The following is a 17,231-nucleotide window of genomic DNA, read 5'->3' as shown; positions in this document are numbered from 1 at the left end:
GTATGCCAAACATAATGTGGAAAATGTCTGTGCTGTCTGGATACTGGCAAGAACAGTCTCTTTATCCCAGATCTAGAACTAATGAAAAAAGAAATTAGCTTCCTGAATAACCTTGTAAAATATTCTTACAAGAGGTTGCAGTCTAGGAAGACATTTAAGAGAAATGCAGCATTTAAAGCAGTGTGGCCAACAGTGAGGGTGTATTTAGCAAGATTATTTGGGAGAGATATCTTTTGACTCAGTGGGAGAAGAGGAAGGAAAAAACAAGGCAACGTACTAAATTCATTACTTTCAGTGTAAAGTAGTGAAGTCAGTCTAATTTAGATAGATGTATCTTGTGGGCTTGAACAGAAAACTGGGTTTTAGAATTCTAAGAAATCCTGCACATTTGTGTAGAATTCCTTAGCATGTAGTTCATTAATACCAGATTTCATTTTCCTATTTTTTTATAATTGGGAAAATCAGTAGCTCTGATATCAAAACACTATTATTCTATGTTTTTATTATTTTATTTATTTATATCCCTCCTTTCTCCGAATATACTGGCTCAAGGTGGCTAACAAATTAAACTGTACAAGCTAAACAATTCAAAAATATTAAAATTTAGATAGAGTTTTAAAAAACAATTAAACAATTTTGGAAAAAAAATTAGGTTGCCACATAACTTTTCAGATTTTCTCATTAGAATAATTATTAGAAATTTTTTTATCAGAACAGTAGGGCTACATATCATATAGGTAATACAGTGGGCCCTTAGTATCTGTTGTGGTTTGGTCCCAGGACCCCACATGGATAAGAAAATGTTTGGATGCTTAAGTCCCATTAAATGCAGTGATGTAGTAAAATGGTGTCCGTTATATAAAATGGCGAAATCAAAGTTTGGGTTCAAATATATGTATATATATCAATTCTTCTTGTGAAAACCTCATAGACAAAACAGTAGTCTTGAACATCAGCTCTGTACATAATATAGAACTCTACATTATGTACAGAGTTGATGTTCACGACTACTCTTATGTCAATGAGGTTTTCACAAGCAAATTGATAGCTATGTTATGTGGGAGGGTGGGCGGCTGTTCAAGTCCTAAGTTTCATCCAGCAACTTAGACTGGAACAGCCGGCCCACCCTCCTAACCGCCCCGGCTTTCCGGCAGCTTGGGGGCATGGCGTATATACAATGCATGCCCCCAAGCCAGCAGGAAGCAGGCATCCAGCCACCCAACCGTTTACACAGCAGCTGCTTCACAGCGCTCCAGTGATGCTATGTTTAGACTCTGCATGCTCATGAGCGCTGCAAAGCCATGGCGGCAGCAGAAAGACCAGCTTTTTGCTGCTCAAAAAAGAGTGACTTTCTTCTGCTTTTTTTTGTGCCAGCAAATAGCTGGATTTGGGCTGTGGCGAGCAGTTGTCTCAGCACCACAACATGCAGCTCCACAGCGACCCCAATCTAATGTTTTTGGGTGGTCTGTTTCGCTCCTTAATTGAGAGGTTCCCAGATGAAATGGATTATCTAGATACATGTCAGTCTGGTTTCAGACTTGGTTATGGGACAGAAACTGCTTTGGTTGACTTGGTGGATGACCTACACAGGGAACTGGACAGGAAGAGTGTGCCCCTGTTGGTTCTACCGGACCTCTCAGCAGCTTTTGATACCATTGACTGTGGTATCCTTATGAATCTCCTCTCTGGGATGGGCTTGAAGGTGATGTTCTACAGTGGCTTTCTTCTTTTTTGGAGGCTGCGCTTAGAGGGTGCTCCTGGGGCATTCCTGTTCGACTCGATGGCCATTGACTTGTGGAGTCCCTCCGAGGCTGCCCCAGTCCCAATCGAGCTGGGACTGCAGCAACTGCACAGCCCGCTCCTGATGTGGGCTGATGCCGTGGTCCCAAACAGGCCACCAGTAGGATCAGATTATATCAGCTCCTAAAAAGTCCAACTCTTGCTGCCTCAGAATGGCTTCCAGCCACTTTAGAGGCTTGTGTCATTTGAACACCACACTCTCAAACCAGCTGAAAGCCACGTCCTTTGGCCTGTCTATTTTAGGCCATAGTTGTGAATATTTGTAGTGTCCAAGTTGGATTTAAGTTACATATTGATACATAAATTCATATTAAGAAATCTTTCTTGTTCTTTCTATTTTAATGCAACTATTTATAGACTTTAAAATGTATTGTGGGGTTTGGTTTTTTGCTTAGTTACTTATTGTAATCACTTTTCGTTCTTTCAGGTATTAAAAATAATAATTTATTGCCAAGTGATTTGTGGTTTGAAAGGTATTGTAAAGCATTGAGACAATACTTACAGTACTCTTCTCGTATAATAAATACCTCAAGGATGCAGCACTAATTGTGTAATTATCTCAAGAATCTACGCTGGAGTCTCTGTGAACAGTAGTTTTCCTTGTTGTCTTGGGAAACAGATCCTCTATACCCAGCTTTTACAGCTGCCCCTATCTTCAAAAGCAGTTTTCTATGTGGTATCAAAGCATAGTGCTGGATTAACAACCACCCACACACCCTTCTTGAGCCTGCAAACATATATTCATAATACCTTAGATTGTGGTTCTTGCTGGTAAGCATAATGTGTTACCCTAGATTTTATTATCTGTTATTATGTAATACATGAATTTAGGGTTAGAAGAAGAGTTCTATGGGAAATGACAAGTGCCACAAAGATATTTAGAACAACCTCAGCTGTGTCTGTTAGTCTCATAATGGTTACTTTGTGCATGTTCAGCTACAGCACTTCCTGTTTTAGAACCTTGTGTTACACCAACGTTACGCTCTGTGCTCCTTCAACTACAAATTGGATGAACAGACAGTGACACTTTTTCAATATTATTACATTAAACCAAGTGGATTTTGATTGATAACCTAATATTCAACTAATGCAAAACATCAATCATGGCAAGTATATTAATTATTTAATATTGCAGTCTAATTCAGAAATCGATGTGCTGCATGAGGGGAAGGGAAGCTCGCTGTTCCCAGAAGAATTAAGAGAGGGAATGATTAAAAAAAAAAGACCTGCTATACTCTTGTGTGTTAGTTCGATACTAATCTTTATTCATTTGCCAATAATCTCTTCCCATTTTCCACTTCAGGACCATTTTATCAGTTTTGAGATCTATAATTGAATTAAGTCTGCTTTCAGCACAGAGCAAAAGGAGTTGCACAAATATTGATGAAGTCATGACAGGGACAGCACAGGAGACAGGCCACTAAAAAGACAGATCTGATACCATTAGCTGGAAGCTCCCTGTATCAGTGATCTGGATCCTGCTTCCTTGCAATTATATTCATTAGGACCTTTGGCACCAAACAGTATAAATACAGGACTTGAATCCTCTTTTAATAATGCATGATGTACCATAGTCAGTTTTGATTATTAATGTAAGTGTTTGATGAGTCCAATTTTTTGTGATGGATTTTAAAAAAGATTTAAACTTAACAGGAATCAGTATTTGCTTCAGGTTTTAAACTTGAAAAGACTTGGATCAAAATCATGACTGTAAGATACTTGCATGGAAGCAGGGACTATACAACTTGATAATTTATAATTTGTTATTGCTAGTGCACAGTTAGTAATTAATATGTTTGAATTAGCCCAGTACTGCAGTTTATCCATTGTAATGTGCACAGATAGCAAATTAGAGATACATCCTATACATTTGTATGGGTGGTGCAACCCCTATTCTATGGTCTGGTCCCTTCAATATGAAAAAACCTCTTCTAGCTGTTATTTACTACTCACTCAATTTTTTATTCCCTCCACCCTTTTGAGTATTAGGAATAGTGTTACTTGGTGCATGACCATGTATTGCAGACTTAGGCACAGATCAAGCAGAATGGTGAGTGCATGGGCATACTGATTCTGATGCTGAGACAGGGTGTTCAATAGGACTGTTTTGCCTCCTATACAGATATAGTCCTCATTCAGTTTTACCACCCAATCTGGATTCAGATGTTAGCATGCAAATAAGGCATCTACACAGACACTGATAACCAATCACTGTCTGAGATTGTTTGAATTTGTGTTTTGTTTTGACATCTCTGCATCTTCATAATTGTTTTCTTCACAAGGAAACCAAGGAGAAAGAGAGCAAACAGATCTGAGGAGAGCAGTGCAGCCAACACAGCAAAACATATTAGTTAAAGCAAGTTATATGGTATTGAGTCTGATGAAGAACACCACATAAGGGACAAGGTTCAATTCAAACCCCAGCTATTTGAAATTATCACCTACTGAAGGTTAAAAAATAAAAGAAAAACTATAGAAGAAATATACCTCGCTTGGCCCCAGTGGAAGCTTCCCTCTTTTAACACTTATGGGAGGTGAAAGTGGCTGAGGGAGGTTAAGCCATGTTGATCATAAGAGATTGGAAGCGCCTAAAAGGTTGTTGTTGTTGTTTTTAAAAAAGAAAAAAACCCACAACATTCTTGTGGCAGAGATTAGAAATTTTAGGAAGCAAGTGGCAGAGAGGTTGAAATTCTCCCTCCCCTCAGTGGTGGTTGGGCCCTCTCACTCCTTTTAGGAATGAAACACATGGGCAAAATAAAGCAGCTTCTAGCTACTTTGAAGGGTGGGGGGTTAGGTGACGCACAAGGTGAAAGTGGTTGGGAAGTGAAATGAAGCCACACTCTGCAGTTAAAAGCTGGAGCAAAAAGAAGCTGGGATACTCTGACTCAAGGCAGAAAATGTGCATCTTCACACGACCAGACACTAGTACGGGACCACAGCAAACAAAAACATGATCACCAGTAATGCAGTGGTTTAAATTACAACATACACAAAACACAGTTCAACAGGGGTACATGGGGTGAAGGGGGCATGTATGGGGGCCCTCCATGATTGTGTTTTGCCACTGGGTGCACCAATGCACTGTACAGGCGGTACATCACAGGTGTGACTGTGGCAGCTCATATGGACAGGCATCCAATGGAATGGCATCTGGGCAGGAAGAGGTCACTGGTGGTGTGTTTGTGTGAAGGTGCGCATGCTTGGTGGGCAGGTGACAAAAACAAAACACCACATGGCATGGTTTAACACATAGCATGGCGGTTCAGACAGTGGAGTTTCATTCCGTTTTCAGATAATGCAGGATGGAGCTGCTTTTTCCTGCCCATCTGCTCCAGCCCATCGATTGGAAAAAGGAGGATGGATACATCTGTGGGGCTTTTCTTCCATTTTAAACCCTGACTGTGGTGGGGTGGGGTGCAATTTCAGGTACCTGAAGATTTCCTAGTAGGAAGCGAATGGCTGCAGGTTGTTGGTAGTTTAAAATTCACTTCCCAGGTTTACTCTAAAATAAGGTGGACAGCCTCTTTCCAGGTTGAATAAGTGCTTGTGAGCTGCATGTTTGATATGCACGACTTAAGGGCAAGGGATGATGCTTAGTGGACTTAAAAAGATATAGCAGATAAAAATAGACTATTATTTTATTTTATTTTTAGTGTTTAAATTGCTTTATTAACAGTTTTCCCCTTATTAACAAGCAGACCTCTGTGGTTATACTTGATTGATTAGTATTTGGAAGGATTAATTTAATTATCAAAAAATAAAACCTCCACTCATTATTACAAAATAAACCTGTCACTGAATCTTGATTATTATTAAATTAATTTTTAAAATTACCTTAAATGTACTTATGGTTATTATGACAGAAAAAATAAATAAAGGTTTTTCCCTTGACAAGATTGCATCTCCATTATTAAGCCGAAGAGCCAGCATTGTCAAAGACGCTGTTACCTTACTACCGAGGTGATGCCTATTTATCTACTTGCATGTTTACATGCTTTCAAACTGCTAGGTTGGCAGAAGCTGGGACTAGTGATGGGAGCTCACTTCATCACACTCTGCCTGTGCCTTGAACTGCTGACCTTTGATCTTGCAGTCGTCAGAGTCAGCTTCTTACTGCTGAGCCACTGCGTCCTGGTTATGATACTGACTATGACATTGACGGAGAGCAAGTGTTGTATAGTGGATTAAGTGCCAGACTAGGACTCTGGAAAACCAGTGGAAAACCCTTCTCAGGCATGAAAACTTGCTGAGTGGCTCTTGATGGCTTTGGGAACAGTATTTTATTTTATTTTTATGGTTTTTACTGAAATATTCATGCATTAGCTTTTTTTACTATATTCATATTGGATACTATATGACATAGTTTTCTTGTGGCTTGCAAAATAAAAGGAAAACATTAAAAAAAAACTCTGCCACACAAAGGTTCTCAGCCTAAAGCCTAAAACAAAATTCACAGTACCTGAACATCTGCAATGTATGATAAATGGGGCAAAAATTCAGATTTTAAAGTAAAACCATTCAAAAGTTTGGAAGCACTTAAAATCAATACAATAACTCTAAAAGACTCTAAAGAGGTTGGCAGGTAAGCCTCTTTAAAAAGGCTGTTCAGTAGCTGGGATACAGCGCTGGAAGGTCCTTTCCCTAGTAGTCACCAAGCTTACTTCACTTGGATGGAGTGCATGGTACAAGATCCCTAAACAAGGATCAAGAAGTTCAGTTATATACAGAGGACTGTCTTTCAGGTAAAATTTTAAAGGTTATGTGCTTTAAAACTTAACATTAGCATTTTAATTTGGGCACAAAAGTGGGTGAGACATCTTGCATGAGGCAGACTTTATAGAAGAGAGTATTTGGATACATTTCAGTTTGCTTTCAGGTCAGGGTGTAGTATCAAACAGCTGTAGTTGATCAGACCTGCAATCTACCCTGGGTGAATCGAGGTTTGCTACCCTCTCGATCTGTGTGGGTCTTCCCTTGAAGATAACTCAGAAGCTACAGCTAGCAAAGACGTGGCAATGATATTGACTGGAGTACCATATAGACTCCCCATAACACCAGTCTGAAAAGAATTGTCCTGTCTGCTAATATATCTGTAGCCTGAATTCAAATTGCGAGTAATAATATTCAAGGTCCCAAAGGGCTTAGGATCTTGATATTTGAAGGAGTAGCCCTCCCTGTATGTGTTTGCTGGAGGACAGATAGCTGCTAGAGGGACCTTCCTGTGTCTGCCACCAGTGGGAGCAATACATTGTGGAGGGACACAGGAGAGAGTCTTCTGTCCTATGGCACTCCAATTTTAGAATACAGTTGCATTTTCAATATGTACATGGGTTTGATGGGTTTAATGTTTTTAACTTTTTTAAGCTGTTTTAACACCTGAAATGGTAGAATATATTTTTGAACTTTGCAAGTTACTCTTATTATTGATTTGTTTTAATTGTTTTTTTACTGGTACGCCGCCCTGAAATATCACTATATGTAGTGGGATATAAATATTTAAATAAATAAATAAATAAATAAGCAAGCCTGACATCTGAAACTTGCTATTCAGAAGGATCAGAAAATAATGCACCCAAAAATAACCTCAAAGAGGTATTCTAGCAGGAAACAGTAGTAGGTGGTATCAGAATATTCACAAATATCCAGAAGACTAATACTTCTTCCGTTGTTTTGTTCCTGGTGTAAATATCTCTTAGTGCAGTCACATCAGTTTATTTGTGTATAGTCTATTTCATTTATGTGTTCCCTATTCTTCCAGAGCTGGGACTGATGCTGGCTCAAAGCATCTGATACACATAATAAATTGCAGTGCTAAAATTGTGCTTTCTAAAAAGCAATTTAGAAAGCACAATAGTTAGATAATACCAAAAGTTAAAAAGTACCTGTAGTTTTAGAAGCCCTGTCCTTAGCTGCCAGTTACCAAAACTCTACCTGAATAAGGAGGTCTTTGCATACCAGAGGAAGAACAGCAGAAGGAATGTTAAGGATCTTTATATCTCACTTCTGCTATAAAGTGAAATAGCTGTTGTTTTTGTTGTGGCCTCTGACATCTGTATATGAATGATATCTATTTTTCTCAGTTCTTTTGATTTTTCTTCCATGTAATCTTAGGTGTTTGAGTATTCATCTCAATTTCTTGTAGGTATAGCAGTATTTATTTATTTAGCTCTTCTGTGCATTTTTTGTGTATCCCTTGAGCTAATACTACAGTTGTGCAATTTTGAAGAACTATTTTAATTTATTCTTGAACAAACTTGTTTGGTTTTATGCTGCTCAGCTAAGTGAATGGAACACTCCTTAAAAGATGCACAGAGATCTGTAAGTGGGCTCAGTGGTGAAGAGAGATAGATTAAATTAAAGATGAACTGCATCATCCTCTTGGTTTTTTTTAAAAAAGATATAAATTATAAATTAAATTATAAAGTATAAATTAATCTGAAATCAAACTAGTAGTTTGACCATGGTATTCTTTTGGCCTGTCTCTTTGGGGTGGATGGGACTTGCGATCACTGTTCTACAGTGCTTCCAGTCCTTCTTGGAAGGAAGAACTCGGGAAAATGGTGCCTGAGAAAGCCTGTTTGACACTCTGGCTGTTGGCCTATGGGATCCATCAGGGCTTGGTGCTGTCCTCTATGTTATTTAATATCTACATGAAACAGCTGAGAGAGTTTTGGGGGCTCAGTGACACCAGTATGCAGATGTCACCCAACTCTATCTATCTTTCCCACCTAAATCTAAGGAAGCTGTGTCTGTAGTAAGCCAGTATCTGCTGTCAGTAATGAACTGATAAAGGCAAACAGATTGAAACCTAGAATCATACAATCAAAGCACTCCTGACAAATGGCCATCCAGCCTCTGTTTAAAAACTGCCAAAGAAGGAGACCCCACTACACTCTGACATTACAGTAAAAAGCTTAATCCAGACATGACAGAGGTGTTGTCTTGCCTGGGAGGGCATTTCAGGGAACACGACTCAGCCTGTTCTGGGTGGGGTTGAATTACCCTGAAATCTCAGGTTTGAGCCTGGGAGTCTTCTTGGACTCAGACCTGACCTAGGATGCCTAAGATTCTGTGATGGCCAGTAGTGTATCTATATTTAACTTTTGTTTTGTTTGTTGCTTAAATGGGTATCTTAAAAAAAGAAAGTTTCAATTTGTCCTGAACTCTCCTTTTAGATAGGGTTAGAATCTTCAGCATTTGGAAGTAACAACCTGTAATGGAGGTTCAGTGCTATTGTTTTCCACTTTTAAGCTTGGTTTAAATGTATTTTAGATGCATTTTAAACATATTTTTTCAAGGTTTATTCTATTCTCTTTTCAGTCCTTTCCCCATTCCCCAAAGATCAGAAACTAAATGAGTAACTTGGATGCGTTACAGATGGCCCAGAAGGGGCAGTCTCGCGCCGCTGCTGGTTGCTGCATCCGGGAACCGCAGCATCCAAACCGCGCAGTTCCCGGACACAACAAAGAAGGAGCGCGAAAATCACACTCCTTCCTTGGCCCCAGAAGAGACGCCGCAAGGCGCTAGTCGCGCACTCACGACATCACTTCTGCCGCGCAACGTGCGGACGCAGAGCGTCTGCTACGTCAAAATGGCGGCGGCCGTGTGGAACGGCCGCCGCCATTTTGACATAGTCATTATGCACGAGGGGCAAGAGAGTCAGGAAGTGCTGCCCCTCGTGTGTAATGATGGCACGATGATGGCGCCTCATGGACCCATCTGTAACACGCCATAGTTACTACTACTGCTACTACTACTCTTCTTCCTCCTCCTCCTCCTCCTCTTCTTCTTCTTCTTCTTGCAAAGGGTGATAGTAATGAATTATCTTTTGGAGCATTAGAATAAATTGCACAATTAATTTTAAAAAGAATTTTTCCAAGCTCTGTGGATCTTGTGAGGCCACTTGAAATTTTGAGAAAAATTATGAAGTGAAGTACTGCAGCAACTGTGGGTGACAATAAATTCTTAGTGGCATGTAAGACATAGATTTTGCAGCTTGCTTTATATTGTCTGGCAATCCTATTGATCTATTTAAGCATAATTAAAAAATCATATAGGGAAAGAAAGTATATTAAAATATTTTTTAAATTGTGAAAAACATATTTTTAAGTATGGAAAAATGCTGATGACAACCTAGACAGATGAGAATCCTCATAGATTCTCATCTTCTTATTTATTATTAAGAAAATTCACATGTGTTTGCATGGAAAACACACTTTCCTACTCAGAAAATTGGGGGATTATTTGTATGTATTTCCAAATACTATTTTCTGCTCAGAGAATCCTGTTTCTTGCTCCAAAAATGGTGTTTTCTGTGCAAAATAAGCATGACAAGTTTTGTACAGAATATGCCTAACATGAAAGACTTTGTCACAGCAGAAAGAAAATAGCTAAAATTACTTATTACTTATTCCTTCAAAAGAAAATTAGTGGAGAATCCCTAGTATGGTATTAAGGTTATCTGCAAATCTAGAAAGTGTCCTTCTTTATCTTTTGCATATAGAAGATGTATTTTGTTAATGGTCAAAACGTCTCTGCATGCAGTATGGGTTTATTCATTCACAAATCCACTATTTCCTGTAGCACTGAAAATTGGTTATATTTCTGGTTAGATATTGGGTCCTGATTCAACTCAAATTGTTATCATTTTCATTTTCCCATAGGGCAGGGGTAGGCAACCCGCGGCCCGCGGGCTGGATCCGGCCCGGCGAGGCCTTGGGACCGGCCCGAGCCCGGTCCTGCTGCCAATTGCCACCAGGGCATTTGGCCTATCAGGAGGAGGCGGGCAAGTGGCGGGCAAGGGGGGCAAGCGGCAGGCAAAGGGGGCAAGGGGGGCAATTGTCTATAGAAGCCTCAGAAACATGCATTTATATTAACATTTTTTTAAAAATCAGCAAATTTTTTCACGTGTCTTGCATTTTTTTTAAAAAAAGTGTCCTCATTTGTAAATTTTGCCCTACATTTGTATATATTTAAATTATTTAATTATTTATTTTTTTGGCTTCGGCTCCCCAGTTGTCTGAGGGACAGCAACCCGGCCCCCGGGTCAAAAAGGTTGCCTACCCCTGCCATAGGGTATGGTTCTTATTATTCTTTCCAAGCTTTATTGTTTTGCATTAACAAAGCAATATGTCACTGAAGAAATCAAAACTCATAAGCTTTTTTCACATGTATTGTTTCGGTTTTTATACTTCAATACTTTTTAGTTAAGAAAGCCAGTATGGTGTTGTAGTTTGAGTGTTGGACTGTGACTCTGGAGACCAGGGTTCATTTCCCAGCTTGGCCATGAAACCTATTGGGTGACCTTGGGCAAATCATATGCTCTCAGCCTAAAGGGAAGGCAATGGCAAACCTCTGAACAAATCTTGCCACGCCCCCCAAAAAAACCCCACCCTATGATGGGGTTACAATAAGTTGGAAATTACTTGAAGGCAAAAACAATAACAAACTTAAAAGCTCTTTAGTCTTCTGTATTCATTTCTGCTACCTACAGTGGGTTGTTGCCGCTTTACGGGTTTAGCTGTTGCACTGTATTTTATACAGTGTTTTTTATACTATTGAAATCTGTTCACTCATTGTTACAGCTTGCTAGATGTGTCCCAGTTGTCTGTGCTAATTAAATTGTCTTTTGCATTGATTGACTTATTTTCTGTCTCCCCCCCAATACTGATTAACATTTGCATATTTAAGGGGAAGTAGAAAATGGCTTTAGATTAAGCCATATTTGGAATAAACCGACTGGAGTTGATGCAACTTAAATCAGTCATGATTTACTTAAGTCCCATTGATTTTAGGAGGTCTGTTTTAAGAATGATTATAACATTTGGATCTATTCTTGTAAGAGTTTTAAAAAAAAACCTGAAGCACTTCTTAGTGCATACACACACACACACACACACACACACGGCAATGTGTGCATATATGTTTCCTTAAGCATGTGTGAATTCAAGAACTTATGATATGTAGTATGGCTGTGCCAGGCTCAGCTTTGAAAGACCTGCTGTTTAACATGAAGGCCATTTCTTTATCCCTGTATGTATTAAAGGTAATTAATATTTAACTTTGAACTTTGTACATGTTTAAAGCCACCTTTTCCTTTGAGTGCTGTACAAATCCTGCTTTAGATAAGGATGGGACAGTCTCAACAACTCAAAAATTGTACCAGCTGCCACTAGTAATGCATATATTTTCTTTTTCAGATACAAATTTGTATTATGTTTTGTTGATTAGATTATAAGAATTAGAACATTTTAGAAACTAGATGGATGTTGTCATTTACAGCTACTACATTTTGTTTTAATAATTTAGGTTTGGATATTAAAAGAAAGCCAGGAGACAGTGTGGCTTTCATTTCTTTTTTTATCTTTCCAAGTTAAACATAAATAATTGCAGACAAAGGTTTAGTAACTATTTGGAACTTTTGTTCTTCTGTTACAGGGATGCTGGAAACATCAAAGCTGGATTAGAACATCTGGTAAGTTCTAATTTTCTCTTGAATATTTGCATCATCTTTGATATCTGCATTCCAAATGAACACTTTTGAATGAGCTTTGAATACCTTGAATTGAGAAAGTCAACCATTTCCCAGTGGGTCAGCTTACTGTTATTATGTGAAGGCACTTACATTTTCATTTATCTCATGTTTCAAGGGATTTTAATTTTTTTAATTTACTTTTTTTGATGTAGAGATGAAATAAAATGGGTTATAATCCTTGGATTGATGGTTGCCTTAATTATAAACAAAAGTTGTTTGGTGTTGGATTTTTGGCATATTCTGATCTGAAAACAACAAACTTGTATTTGGAAACAAGCATTCATATTTTGCATGAACAAATATGGCATTTCAGTAATTCCAAAGAAGTTCACTTTTTTATTTTGGCTTTATATTATGAATTATGTATCTATTTAAATTATATTTTGTTCTTATAATATTTTGAATGAAAAAATATCTTAATTAAGCAAATTGCAATTCTGATTTAGCATTACATGAATTTGATATATATCAAGAGTAATATTTTAGTAATAATTATGAGAAAAGTAGTTAAATACATAACAGTACTGACCTTGAGTTCTCGAACTCTGTTCTTGATTGGTTCAAATCTTATTTGTCAGACAGATCTTTTGCAGTGGTCACGAGTGGTCACTTCGTCCTCCATTCCCCTGTCTGTTGGAGTTCCTCTGGGCTCTGTTTTGGGTACCCTACTGTTCTCTCACTACACATTGTCCCTAGGAAAACTTATCCGCTCCTTTGGTTTTTCCTATCATCTGTATGCCGATGACACTCAGCTGTATCTTTCCACCCATGACCTTTCTTCAAGTCTTGAACTGCAAGTTTCATCTTGTCTCCCAGCTGTCTCCCAGTGGATGCATCATCGTCGTTTGAAGCTCAACATGTCCAAGATGGAGCTTCTTGTCTTTCCACCTAAGTCCTCCCTTCAATGCTCCTTTTCTGTTTCTGTCGACAACAGCTCTGTTTGACCTGTCCAGGAAGCCCGCAGTCTTGGTTTCACTTTTGATTCCTCTCTGTCTTTCATCCTCCACACCCAGGCCACAGCCAAAGCCTGTAGATTTTTTCTTTACAACATTGCCAAAATCCATCCATTTCTCTCGGTCTCTACCACCAAGACTGTAGTCCACGCTCTGGTGGTCTCCCAACAACATTACTGTAATCTCTTTCTGGCAGGGCTTCCTCTCGCTCATCTTCATCCTTTAATTTCAGTTCAGCATTCAGCGGCACGCATAGCCACTTTGACCACGTTTCTCCTTTATTATTATCCCTTCACTGGCTCCCCTTTCCCTTCCATATTCAGTATAAGCTTCTGTTGTTGACCTTTAAAGCCCTGCATGGGCTGGCGCCTCTTTATTTATCTGAACTTCTTTCTCTTTACACTTCCACTCGTACCCTCCATTCTAGTAGTCAAGGTCTGCTGTCCCAGCCTAGGATTTCCACAGCCCTGTCCTGGATTCGTCCCTTCTCACTTGCTGCCCCTCACTCTTGGAACCTTCTTCCCCCACGAACACGAGTCATTACTTCTTTGACCACTTTTAAATCTGAGTTGAAGACTATCCTGTTTAGGGAAGCGTTCCCAGTCACCGTGTGATTTGAATGGAGAGTTGATGCTGATGTTTTTAATTGTTGCTTCCTTATTTTAACCAGTTCTATTTTATATTATTACCTATTGTTTTATATGTATTTTGTAGATTGTACGCCATTGGTAGGTTTTATTTTTATTGATTTGATCATTTGTATGTACAACACTGTGTACATTTACAGCGCTTTAGAAATGAACAACAACAACAGCAGCACTAGCATGGAAAAAGTCTAGGATGCATTTCCTTAATTCAAATGAATTTTCCTCTCACTTCTCCCACTTCAGTGCTTCATGCCCTCTTAATAGTTGTTCCTGATGTACAGGGAGTCCACAGAAATGGCACATATTGTTCAGTATTAAAATGTTGATTGATATCTGACAGCCCTCCCCCCTTGAACAAGTGAAAATGTTTTCTTCTTGCTCAATAGCTGTTTTTTCTATGTTTTAATCTGATTATACAGTGGGTCCTTGTTATCCGCTGGGGTTTGGTTCCAGGAACCCCCGTGAATAACAAAATCTGTGGATACTCTCAAGTCCCATTAAATACAATGGCATAGCAAAATGGTGTCCCTTATATAAAATGGGAAAATCAAGGTTTGATACTTGGAATTTATACTTTTTTTTTAATATTTTCAAGCCGTGAATGCTTGAATCCGTGTATAAAAAATCCATGGATAAGGAGGGCCAACTGTATTTGTATTGATTATTTATATTGGTTATGTTGAGGTTGACTGGCTTAGATAAGTTTCGTTAAATTTCTGTTTACTTGGATATTTCACACTAAGAGCTGGAACAGACCCACATAAAAAGCCTGTTGGCTTGGGGTGTGGTGTGCAGAGAAAGCATGCCCCCAAGATGCCTGGAAGCCTGCTTCAAGCCACCTGGCCATTTACATAGGGGCTGGCTTCCGGGTGCTCCAGTGGTACGGTGTTTATATGCCGCATGCTACCGGAGTACCTTAAAGCCGGCTTCCTGGCACAATGGGGTGGAAAAGCCATCTTTTTGCTGGCACAAAAAGGAGTGGCTATTTGAATGTGAAAGTCCTCTGCTCCCCACTAACTGGTCAGCACTGCTGCGATCAACAACAACTGTTGTGGGATGATAAGCAGTTTTGCTTTGTATACCCTTTTTCTCCCTTTTAATTTAAACAAAAACTGAAGGAATTGCAAAAATTTTCAGGTGTCATTGAAGTTTGATAAGCTAATTTTAAGAATATGTTCCTTTTAGAAATATTAATATTTTATGTATAATGCAAGTACAAAAAGTGTACATAACATTACATCAAAAATCAAAATAGCATTACATTAAATGACATCAACAAGAGAAACAAAAACCTTACTTTTAAAAAAAGTAAAATAAAAAAAGGAAATTACAGCATCTGTTTGTTGGTCTAAACTTAAGAGGAGAGCACATCTTTCCAAAGGTTTTGCAGGTGACTTTGAAGGATAAATACAGCCTCTGTATTTATGGATTCCTTATCAACAGTTTCAATCACCCACAGCTTGAATATATAATATAATATAATATAATATAATATAATATAATATAATATAATATAATATATATTCAAAAAACAAACAAACCTTGATTTTGCTATTTTATTTAGGGGACCCCATTTTACTATGCCACTGTATTTAATGAGACTTGAGCATGCAAGGATTTTGGTATCTACAGGGGCCCCTGGAATCAAACTGGATACCAAAGGCCCACTGTAATAACAGAGCTGTTATTGCCTTGCTAAATAAATGGAGAGCAAATGATTGTTTATTTGTAAGCCATTCAGAATTTTCAACTGAGTTGTCAGTTTTTCCATCAGAGTAAAATTCTATAACCTTTCTCTCTAATTGTCCAAAAATACATTAGGTACTTCTTCCCAATCTATGGCAATTTCTAAACCTAGTCCTACACACATACAACTAATTAACTTTTATGCTTATTAGATGGATCTTCATTGAAAACAATGACGAAGGTCAATTATAAAGAATATCCTGTAATTAAGTTCATTTGTGCGAAAAACATATGTCTAGGAGCTTTCTATCTGTAGACAAAACCACCACACATTAAATGCCAAGATCATCACAAGGCACCTTGAATCCCATCTCAGGAGAAAGGCAAGGTGTAAACCCAATAAATAAATAAACAAATAAATAACCAACCAACCAACCAACCAACCATGCATTATAATCCATTTAAATTAGATTTAATATAATTAACCAGTGTGGTAGAGTAGTTTAATAATTGTACAATGACTCTAGAGACCAGGCTTTGAATCCCTCAATCAGCCATGGCAACCCACTATCTCAGTCTCAGATGAAGCAAATGGCAACCCTTCTGAACAAATCTTGCCAAGAAAATCCCATAGTAAGTTTTCCATAGGGCCACCGTAAGTTGGAAATGACTTGAAGGCACCAAACAACAACAATATAATTAAATCTCACATGTTAAATACCATCTATGAAGAACCTTCTAACTATGTTCCCCCAAAAACCAGGAGATGGATTATAATGGAGGTTTAAATCACAAAGCATCCCAAAATCTTTTCTTGGTTTCAATTCCAAAATCTTTTAAACTATTTTGCTGTAAATGATGTTTCAAACTAGTTTGCTGTAATGTTTACACATTTACATTTTCCCCTCCCAAACTACTCTGTGTTTATAGTGCCAACGCTTTTATAATTGGAAGATCTACAAAGTGGATAATGTGATATTTGCTTCATGAAACATCAACATAACCAAGTTGTTCTCACAGTTTCAATCTAGATAGACTAATTGTTATAGAAAATGTCACAACTATGATATATAATGTTTTTCCTTCTGACTCCTCAAACAATTTAAATTTATCTGCATCAATTAAGAAAGGATGACAGAGAAAAGGATAAGACAACCTTACTAGCCAATCCAAATTATATAACAAATTGTAGTAGGTCTAAACATTATCATTATCCTTCCACATGAATTTGATAAGATGTCTCACTTAAAAGTCATTATAATATGCAGCTGAACTCACAATTTTCCAAAGTGTATTTTTAAAATGCTAATTTTGCAATCCTATTTTTAAAAAATGCTTATTACTGAACCCCACATTTATCTTTTGTCAGTAGGACAAACTTGAATAAGGAAAAGGAGTTGGCAATATTTTAAAAAACTAAACATAGCCCACCATTTTTTGTTCATACATCTGAGGAAGTAGACCAAGTCTATAAAAGCTTATGCTACAACTTCTCCTACACAGTTAGACTCAAAAGTGCTACAAGATCTCTTTGCTTACTGATATTCTAGACTGAAATGGCTATGTATCTGAATTTTTGCTCCAGTCACTCAACCTAGTCAAGGGAGTTTT

At 38.1% G+C, this 17,231-nt stretch overlaps 1 protein-coding gene across 1 annotated transcript in view; it reads left to right on the top strand.

Moving 5' to 3' along the window:
- Positions 1-17,231, top strand: part of LOC149318077 (serine/Arginine-related protein 53-like) — a 257,271-nt gene that overhangs the window by 100,174 nt on the left and 139,866 nt on the right. The window contains exon 5 of the mRNA XM_089508974.1: positions 12,238-12,274. Within this exon, the coding sequence (XP_089365100.1) occupies positions 12,238-12,274 (37 nt within the window). The remainder of the gene's footprint in view (positions 1-12,237; positions 12,275-17,231) is intronic.

Source organism: Sceloporus occidentalis, unplaced genomic scaffold (assembly GCF_023333645.1).
Source record: "Sceloporus occidentalis isolate IW3139 unplaced genomic scaffold, rSceOcc1.0.p SCAF_2, whole genome shotgun sequence".
NCBI classification, from domain to species: domain Eukaryota; kingdom Metazoa; phylum Chordata; class Lepidosauria; order Squamata; family Phrynosomatidae; genus Sceloporus; species Sceloporus occidentalis.
Note: the sequence above shows the minus strand (reverse complement) of the source record. Positions and strands in the feature narration are given on the sequence as shown.